The sequence below is a fragment of the Toxotes jaculatrix genome, chromosome 21 (genome assembly GCF_017976425.1).
Source record: "Toxotes jaculatrix isolate fToxJac2 chromosome 21, fToxJac2.pri, whole genome shotgun sequence".
NCBI classification, from domain to species: domain Eukaryota; kingdom Metazoa; phylum Chordata; class Actinopteri; family Toxotidae; genus Toxotes; species Toxotes jaculatrix.
The window spans coordinates 14,443,899-14,453,599 of record NC_054414.1 but is presented as its reverse complement, the minus strand read 5'-3'; the positions used below and the strand labels follow the sequence as shown (position 1 = coordinate 14,453,599).

General features: G+C 41.3%; 1 protein-coding gene across 1 annotated transcript; it reads left to right on the top strand.

Moving 5' to 3' along the window:
• The first annotated feature begins 40 nt into the window (after positions 1-40).
• oat (ornithine aminotransferase) lies at positions 41-6,654 on the top strand. The gene is made up of 10 exons (XM_041067047.1): positions 41-196; positions 1,586-1,811; positions 1,951-2,175; positions 2,280-2,375; positions 2,506-2,633; positions 3,338-3,460; positions 4,328-4,456; positions 4,629-4,742; positions 4,947-5,091; positions 5,273-6,654. The coding sequence occupies exons 2-10, from the start codon at positions 1,598-1,600 to the stop codon at positions 5,431-5,433; spliced, it is 1,335 nt and encodes a 444-aa protein (XP_040922981.1). The 5' UTR covers positions 41-196; positions 1,586-1,597; the 3' UTR covers positions 5,434-6,654.
• The last annotated feature ends 3,047 nt before the right edge of the window (positions 6,655-9,701 follow it).

Below are 9,701 nucleotides of genomic sequence, written 5' to 3'. Positions count from 1 at the left end.
AATCCTCGGAAAAACTTGCGACATACGGAGGCGTGTCCTCTGACGCAGCCACGCGTGAACCCGCCACGGTGCGCTCGAGCCACGCAACAGTCTCATAATCCCCACCGGAAACCTACGGCTTCGCATATACCGGACCGGTCAGGCATCATTCAAGAGGGCTTCCAGCGGGCTTTTAACTTCACTTCACGTCTCTCCGGTACTGTTTGGCATCCCTCCGCGTCTCCCGTGCTTCAAACGCCTGCTGTAATAATTTTGTGACAGGATAGATGTGCTGGTGTTAGCTCGCTAGCTGGTGCTATCTAAAGAAGGCGAAGCGCTTGTGTGTGTGTATGTGTGTGTGTGTGTGTGTGTGGTTAGCATCGGTCTTAAAAACCTTTCATACCCTTTGACCGAGAAGAAACCAGCCGGCAAGTGTCATATTTAACCCAGTGATTGAGAACAAGCCGAAGCTATTTGTCATGATATACTATTATATATACATATATGTACAACATGATTTGATAGAGCTTGCTCAGCTTTCACAGACTCTATCATCTAATAGGCGCTAGTCTTTATTTAGCACCTGGCTGTAATGTTGGTGGGTGTGTATGGAGGCAGCTCCCTACCGACCTATCATGTCTCTAGAGCAAGTTTAATGGTGACTGAGTGTCCACTGTCCTTGATGTAATCCAGTCCAGGTGCTGTCTGTTTGCTGTGTGTATTTGTTCACGTAGCAGGGTTACTGATTGTTCCTAGCCAAGAACCGGGTATCGTCATATTCAGATTCTCGCAACAGCTGATTAAAAAGTAGCCTTAGTCATCCAGACAAGTTTTCATTTAAATACCGAAAGCCCTTGTGAAAAAGTGCCACAACATAATGAAAGCCACCTTCTCAGACACAAAGAAAAAGAAAAGCAGCAGATGCAAAGGTCTAGATGCAAATAGTGAAGTTTTTCAGTCTACTTTGATTGTGAGCAGATACAAAAGTCTGGAACATCACAGTTGAGTTGCCACGCTGCTGTGGGATTATCTTTTGTTAACCCACACCAAGCAAAAGTCTGCTCCTGCTTTGTGTTGAATGTGAAAGAGAAGCGTTGCTCAGCAGACCTGTAAAGCCCCATGTGCTCTGTGGAATCTCTCATAGCAGTGTATTAGTTTATTAAGCCTGATATTTCTAGCTGCAGTGAAACTACTGCGACACACTTCTTTGTGTTAGGCTTTTGTATGTTGGTAACAGTATCACTGCCAATAATGGGAACGGGTTTTGTTAAAGTTTAACCCAGCGACGACAGGAAAGTATAATTATTGCAATTGCATCAGTATTTAATGTTTTTTTTTTTTTTTTAAGATAAAATATTTCAGGACTAGATTGACAGATGTATTTGACAATTATAAAGCACCCAGACTTGACATACAATTAAAACGACACCATAAAGCTAACAGCTTACACACATTATGGTTCTCATTAAATTCTCTGTTTTGAAAACCTATTAACCACTTATAACAGTTTTGTAAAACATCCTTTGAAAACAAAGGAACCCTGCTTTTTTAAAAAAATCCTAAATACAGCATTGATGCCATCTGAATTATCTTTCCTTTTGTCTAGCTGCAAATAACCATGAAGGGAATGATTCTCCAGCTCAGCCGCAGTCTGAGCCGTGCTGCCCCTGTTCTCCGACGCAGTGTCCACTCTGGGACACGTCCCGCCTCCACCGCCGCCTCCAAACTAAGGGCTGAACGCCCACTCACCTCAGAGGAGATCTACGCCCGTGAGGACAAGCATGGAGCGCACAACTACCATCCCCTGCCTGTGGCCTTAGAGAGAGGGCAGGGTGAGTTCAGAGTATCATGACCACTAAAATTAATGGTCTTAGTAATGCATGGTTAAAAGATGCGCATTGCGCATTTTCCTCTGAGTGTTATGAATCATCACCAACACTTTCCAAAAGCTTGTGTTTTTTTTTTCTTAAGGGATCTATGTATGGGATGTGGAGGGCAATCGGTATTATGACTTCCTGAGTGCTTACAGTGCAGTAAACCAGGGGCACTGCCACCCTAAGATCATAGCTGCTCTCAACGCCCAGGCCTCCAAACTCACCCTGACCTCCAGAGCATTCTACAACAATGTGCTGGGAGCCTACGAGGAGTACATCACAACCATGTTTGGCTATGACAAAGTTTTGCCCATGAATACAGGTAAGGAAAGCATGAGATAGCAGTTGTAGGGGGGAACATCTTCAAAAGTTGCCATGAATATATTTGTTGACTTTTTTTTGTTTGTTTTTGTAATAATAAATTAGGTGTTGAAGGTGGTGAGACTGCCTGCAAGCTTGCCCGCAAGTGGGCTTACAATGTAAAGGGGGTTCCCAAAAACAAGGCCAAAATCATTTTTGCAGGTAAGCAGTTCTCCCAACTGATCCAGGATAAGGTGACCATTGGGCCAAACTCCAGATACTTCACTTTTATCTTAGAATGACAAATTTACAAAATGATAAACATGCTATCTCATTCACTGTTGTCGATTAGAGGGAAACTTCTGGGGCCGCACCATGGCAGCCATCTCCAGCTCCACTGACCCCAGCAGTTATGAAGGCTTCGGTCCCTACATGCCAGGGTTTGAGATTGTCCCATACAACGACATTCCTGCACTGGAGGTACAGGTTTTCATTCTGTTGTCAACACACACAGTCCATACAGTATCTCGACCATGTTTGTTTTTAGATTTTTGGGTCGTACAGAGCTGGAATGGTGGACTGATATGACTGAGCTGTGTGGAAAAGTTTCTTAACCATTTTCACCCGAGCTATCAAAGTGCCTTATAAATGCCAAAATTAGAGGCAGCAACAGTTTCATCATACTTACAGTCTGTGGCAACGTGCTTGGTAATCTGCAAAGTCTGCTGCTAAATTGCGTTGCATTCACGGTGGTTGTATTTCCTGGCAAGACCAACCTGGAAGACAAACAAAAAATACATAAGCTGTGATGGAGGCTGCTGCTCTGAAAATTGATTTTTTTTTTTCAGTGGAGGAAAAGGTTTGCACTTTATCCTGCCGTGTGGTTGAAGATGGATCTTATTTTGACATTATCATGCTCCTAAGTTCAAAAAAGGGTGTTTATTTCATAAGATCCTCTAAAACTAGCTGACTTGACAACCTCATTGTTTGTGTAAACATAAGGACTGAATGACTGACTGAAGTTTCATGTCACCACTGATAGGGTTATCTTAGCAACTGCTGCTTTTCTGTGTAAACATAAGAACCTAATGATTGACTGAAGTAGCTTCAGGGTTATCTTGGACACAGATAAAAATGTCTGACTAGTCTTTGCTTTCCTGCATTTTTTTTTCTCTCTCTCACAGAAAGCCCTTCAAGACCCAAATGTGGCAGCTTTCATGGTGGAGCCCATTCAGGGTGAGGCTGGGGTGGTGGTGCCTGACCATGGCTACCTTACCAAAGTCAGAGAACTTTGCACCAAATACAATGTAAGTCAAGCCCGTTTTATTTATATAGCCCAATATCACCATCGCAAATTTGACATCACCTGTCCTTTGAGCCTCAGTTTCGGATATTCGTCTAAGGATATCAAATATCGTTGCATGTTTTGAACAACACACTGACAAGAATAAAATGTCACAAGTGATTCCTTAGACTCAAATCATTCCTTGTGAAGGACTCCTACGGCTTTGTTTGGCTTAAATAGTACATATCATAGTGTCTCATTGCAAAAAACAGCATTACACACAAACACACATCAGCCATCTCTTACAGACTGTCTCCTTCAGCGTGCCAAATTTATTAAGGGCAAATCATATTTTTATCCATTTATATAATTTTTCATATGTGGTATGAAGAGTAGAAAAAAATTGGAAATGACCTGCGCTTCTCAAGGACAGAAAGGGTTAGTCAGTTAGTAGAAATGAAGAGAAGCAAAGTTAAATTGCACCTTAACAGACAGACAGGTCCATTCTGTTCAGCTAATGTTAGTGTGTCATTAACTCTAGTTTTTATAAAGGAGAATATGAGAGCTCAGAGCAGCTGTATAGCTTAACTGTCAGTCATTTGTTAAGGTCTTTTATGTGGTAGACATTACATTGTCTTCAACCTTTACTATGCCAGGGTATTTTCACAGAGAGCAATGCTCAAATATGGTACAAAATCAGTGTATCACTTTGTACAGCGTTGCACAATCCCTGAACATGTGAAGACTCACATTTAAATGTCTTAAGAAATAATCAGGCTAAATCAGTTATACTGATTTTAAATGTATGAATCCTAAGGCTGCAACAAGTGAAACCAGTATGTTTCAGAGGTTTTGATATGGTGACTGAAATCCTCTGTGTTTTGTCCAGGTGTTGTGGATTGCTGATGAGGTGCAGACAGGTTTGGCACGAACTGGCCGGCGGCTGGCTGTGGACCACGAGGAAGTCCGACCAGATATGGTGATTCTGGGCAAAGCTCTTTCTGGAGGAGTTTACCCTGTAAGTATTTTTGTAGTTGTTCAGTCACACTTCATATCACATTATAGATTTGTTTTGCTGTAGTCAAAGAATCAAACTTTGTGAACTTTTGGAGTCCAGTTTTGTTGGACAGGACAACAGATCACAGTAGTGATGTAACTTACTTTTGTGTTAACTGTAATCTGTGTCTCAGGTATCTGCTGTGCTGTGTGATGACGAGATAATGCTGACCATCAAGCCCGGGGAACATGGGTCCACATATGGAGGTAACCCTGTGGCCTGTCAGGTTGCTATCGCTGCACTTCAGGTCAGTGTCCAAGTGCCTTTCATTGATCTTTCTCTTGTTTATCTACCATTTCACAGCTCAGTACTTGTTCTTAATTTGTGTTTTAAACTGATCAAATGGAGAGAATACTAGGTGTAATAAGCAGCATACCATAAAATAATTTTAAAAGGATTATACTCCTTCAAAGACAATATTATATCAGAAGATATAACTGTTTATTTGCAGGTGCTCGAGGAGGAGAAGCTGGCAGAGAACGCTCAGAGGATGGGAGAGCTGCTGCGCGCTGAGCTGAGCAAACTGCCCAAAGACATTGTGACAACAGTCAGAGGAAAAGGCCTCCTCAATGCGGTCGTCATCAAGGAGACCAAAGGTACAGTAATGTAAAACTAACTTTCTAAAACAGAAAAAGCACGATTTGGATAACTAAGGTAAAAATGTCAGCTAGTAGACTGCACGGGTTGCAAACTGGTTCAGATTAATTGCATCTTGCAGTCAATTAATCAAGACTTATATTAAAACAACTCCCTCCCTCCCTCTCTCCCTCCCACCAGACTACGATGCTTGGAAGGTGTGCCTACGTCTCCGTGACAACGGACTGCTGGCAAAGCCCACCCACGGCGACATCATCCGCCTGGCCCCTCCCCTCATCATTAAAGAGCACGAGCTGCAGGAATGTGTCGACATCATCCAGAGAACCATCATGTCCTTCTAAACAACAGCAGTTCAACTATTCAGTAACACACAAACATCCTTCAAACTGATAATCCACATTAGGTGAAGCTAACGCCTATCAACAACTCATTCTAAACAGTAATTAGTAGCTTTTATTTTCATGTTTGTTTGTTTCTTTTGTTTTTTTCAAAGTTAGGGGACGTTACTGTAGAAATACAGTATGCAGAGACTGTGTATAGAGTGTGCATCTATGAGGACACATTTGAAACCTTGAAAACTGCTGTAAAGAAAAGGGTTCTTTTTAGACTGCCTCAGGAAAGACTGCAACACAGCCGGACAACATCAGTGGTTATTTTAATTGTTCTGCATATGTTTTTACACTGAATTCATATAAATAGATGGATTTCAAAATGCTTCTTTCAGATTTTTTGCTGGCAACGAGTGATGTAAATAATAAGATTTGTGTTTTTAATGAAGCCTTTTAATTTTCAAAAAGGATAAGTGGGTTTACCAGTGAAGTAAGGTTGAAGTTACAAAGATTTTGTTCTGTTTCCTCAGCTGAGGCACGCACTTTTGTGTGGGACTTTTCTGTCATACTTTAGTTTACTAGAGTAGCATAGATGATAGTTTTTTTCAAATGGATTAGCTACTGCTGCCTGCTAACATAAACCTTGTGCATCTTATGTAAAAGGTCAGTTATATTATTATTGCATAGTACTTTTAATCTCAAGAGCAGGGGTTCACACACACACACACACACACACATCTTTAAAAGGCCTTAATGTATTTGGAGGTTTCAGTTTCGAGGTATAGAAAGATTCTGTGAAAACTTCGTAATTGCACTAAAACTGACGATGCTAAAAGTTCAAGCCATTTTCATTTTCAGTACAAATAAGACTACAGAACGTATGAAGCCTTTTCATTTTAATTTAAGATATGTTACGACTGCTGCTGTGGAAGAAATACTTCCTGGAAATTGTAATCCTTGAAGAACTTAAATGCTGAAACAGAACAGATAACATTTTACTCTGTTATGTAATTGGATATATTTATTTACACAAGGAATTTGCTGTGTGTTAAGGATAATGTGTGTTGGGAGGACTCGTGCTGCTAGCTGGTTACGGTGAAGTATTTACAGTATCTGTACTATGTTTGAACTTTCAGGTGAATGTTTTAACTGTTGTAAAACAATGTAAAGCCTAAATCACCTTTAAGTTGTTACCAAACCCATTGTTCCTCAAATAAATTAGTGCAGACTCAACTATTGTCCTACTGTTTGTATAAATTAATACTTGAAATTCAGGTAGGTGCTGATTCAAATCTGAAGTCAGTCCAATGTAAAAGGAGCCTTTAAGGAGCCTGTGAAGGCGCAGTGTCACATTGTGACACAGATCTAACACTAGATGGTGCTGTGGCCTCACTGAACTGAAGCGAAGGATTTGGGGTAGTGAAATGAAGTAGAGTATACACTCGCTTACTGAGCAGATGTTAATTGCAAAGCTTAAAGTAACAGGAAGAAATGCAGGGATGAGATACTAAAGCTGCACTGAAGATACGTTTCAAGACCCAGGGACAAATCTTGGTACCAAGTCAAGGCAAATAACATGTTACGAGCCACAACCTGGACGATCCAGCTTTCAGTCTGTGTCACAATCCTGCAGACCAGCAGTGCACTGGGACACTGACAGAGGTTTGACATATTTCACTCTTGTCATACCCAAGAGACAGACTGGATCTTGCGGCAACAACCACAGACTGTATCCATCTGTCATTTCTCAGACGACAACATTATAAACAGAAGCAGTAGCAGAATTAATACTGCAAGTCTCAAACAGGGTATCAGTTCAAATGTTACCAATGATACACGTATGAGAGTATGTGGAACATTTGACTTACATGTAAACTGAATTAAGAAAAAGAATAAGATAAATTAAAAAAAACAAATGATATATTTAGAAAGTTGAAATTAGGACTTGCTGGCAAAACCCTCATTGAATCATTGTGGTGTAACAAACTCAAACTGTGAGATCCACAGAGCCTGACAAGTTCTCATTAGTTAGCAGTAATTAACAAACCACATGGTCTCCCATTTTCTCACTCTGCTTATTTAAAACCAGGAAATTTGTTTTGAAAAAGTCAAGCATCAGACAGCAAGTTTCATTTTGAAACCAGTGTACAAGAAGACATATTGCACGCGGGATCAATAAAATCCACTCTAAGTAGTTTAGTGCTTTGCACTTCTAATGGTGTACTCCTGGCCAACGTCTCTTTGTACTGAGTGCATTTTTGGCACTATTATTTATCCAGGAAAGGCTTGGATGATAATTTTTTTTGTTTGTTTTTGCATGTTTTCTATGCTAATCTTTAAAGCAGCTACAATAGATATAAATGACAATGAGAAAACAATGTGAATGTGAAAGTGGTCGCTTGTAATGAACCTACAGACAATTATCACCTGAATCTGCAGCTTCACTCTGCTTTAAAGTGCTTTATAGTGAGTTTCAGCTCATTGTTTAGCTGTCCGGCCCACAACTTAACTACTCTCATAAGGTAATTTCTGGCTGCAGCAGGTCTACACTACCTGCTCTAAGATAGATTTAGCTGGTAAACATAGTGGAGCATTTAGTAGCTAAAGAGTCAGATATTTCCCCCAGTAGCTGGTAGAGACAAAAAATGAAGCCTTAATAGAGTGAAAATTGGACTTGAACACCAGGTGGCCAGAAACTCCAAATGAATGATAGCTTTGCTCCAGAGATGGTGGATACAATCGCGCACTAACAAGTTTGCCGTATTGACTTTAAAGGTCAGTTATGTGCTCAGAACTCGTTTCCTCTCGCCCCAAATGGCCAAAAAAATCAGTTATTGTGGGTTTAATGTAACCTGTAACTATGGTGAAATAAATGTAGTGGAACAAAAATGTATGATTTTTCCTTAGAAAACTAGAAGTATAAAGAAACATAACATGAATATAAATAAATATTCTTTCCACCACTGGTTACAAGCTCTAACGTCACAGTTTTATGATCGTTTTTTTGTTTTATCATTCGCGTTGTCAAAACAGGGCTTGTCGTTCAGGGCGAAAATGCACACAGCCCACACTGTAGGACAGGTCATTATTTCATATGAAGCAAAGCAGAGAGATGAGCGAGGCCCAGAGTTTGCTTGTGAAATATGAGTGGAATCCAGCCTGGCAGGAGAAATGAGGGTTATCACTGGGTGACACAGAGCAATGTGCTTGTGTCCTGCGCAGACTTTGATCCTACACTCTGAGGAGACCTGCATCCCACTCAGCCTCGGTGGGAAGGCGTACCGTATTCCACAAATGAGCTGCAGTTTTGGCAGGGGAGTGACAGGCCACAGGCTCTGTGAGGATCTGGGAACACTGAGGTCCAGGCTCCAGCAGGGCTTTGACAGCCTCAGCCAAACCTAAAGACGCTCCTGTGAAGCTCCTTGATTTTCCCCGCCACACACCCGGTGCCAACAGTCAGCCTGGTCTATTCGAGCATGTGGTGCAAGGCTGGCTTCAAAGACTGGTGTGTATTCCACCACAATTCCTCAGACCCAGAAGGTCAAGAGGGGCTCATCCAGGCTGGATAGCTGCTCTCGTTCCACTCTTTCAGCTCTTTGTTCCTCGCCTTGTCTTTGTGTCTCCTCTTTTTTCTGCCTCTCAGTCTCCCTTTTTTTTTAAATTTGCTATCTCTCCCTGTGTCCCCTCTCTCTTTCTGCCCCTTTGTCTCTCTCTCAGCCAGCCCATTTGTATTCATTCCTTACATAATAGAGAAATCAGATTGTGGTACTTAGCAAGGATGTAATCAAAGTACTGTGCCTGAAATTTAATTCAGGTAAAGTTGCAGTTAAGAAGAGGATAAATTATAAAGCTCTGTATCCATTAAATGTGTGGAGAATAAGGTGCCAGCTCGAGAATTATGACTGATGCAGTGCTGGAGTAGGATAAGCTATTAATTTTTTCCTGTACCACCACAGATAAATCAGAAAAAAACGTCGGGCTCGCCTGCCAGTGCTCATATTAACGGGCCTTTTGCATTAAGTTTATGACATCTGAGTGCACTGATAAAATACATGTGCATCTTAAAGGGCAAACCACATATAATCCTTAAAGAGCAATGCGCACTGACCATTTCTCCCTTCCTCCAAGTGCCTCTTTCAGTTCACACCAGAGGGGATATATATATATTGATCAAGTGCAGCAAGGTCCTCAGAAGGACGCGTTCCTCCCTGCAGACCTGAGGCACACTTGGCAAGTATGACTCTCAGACCAATCGTTTTAGTTGTCACACTCCTGCCTGA

Excerpts from the sequence above, each read along its gene's own strand:
- oat (XM_041067047.1), top strand. The coding sequence starts at position 1,598 with ATGAAGGGAATGATTCTCCAGCTCAGCCGCAGTCTGAGCCGTGCTGCC. Across the intron at positions 4,457-4,628 it reads TTTCTGGAGGAGTTTACCCT|GTATCTGCTGTGCTGTGTGA; the intron begins GTAAGTATTTTT and ends TCTGTGTCTCAG. Across the intron at positions 5,092-5,272 it reads CGTCATCAAGGAGACCAAAG|ACTACGATGCTTGGAAGGTG; the intron begins GTACAGTAATGT and ends CCCTCCCACCAG.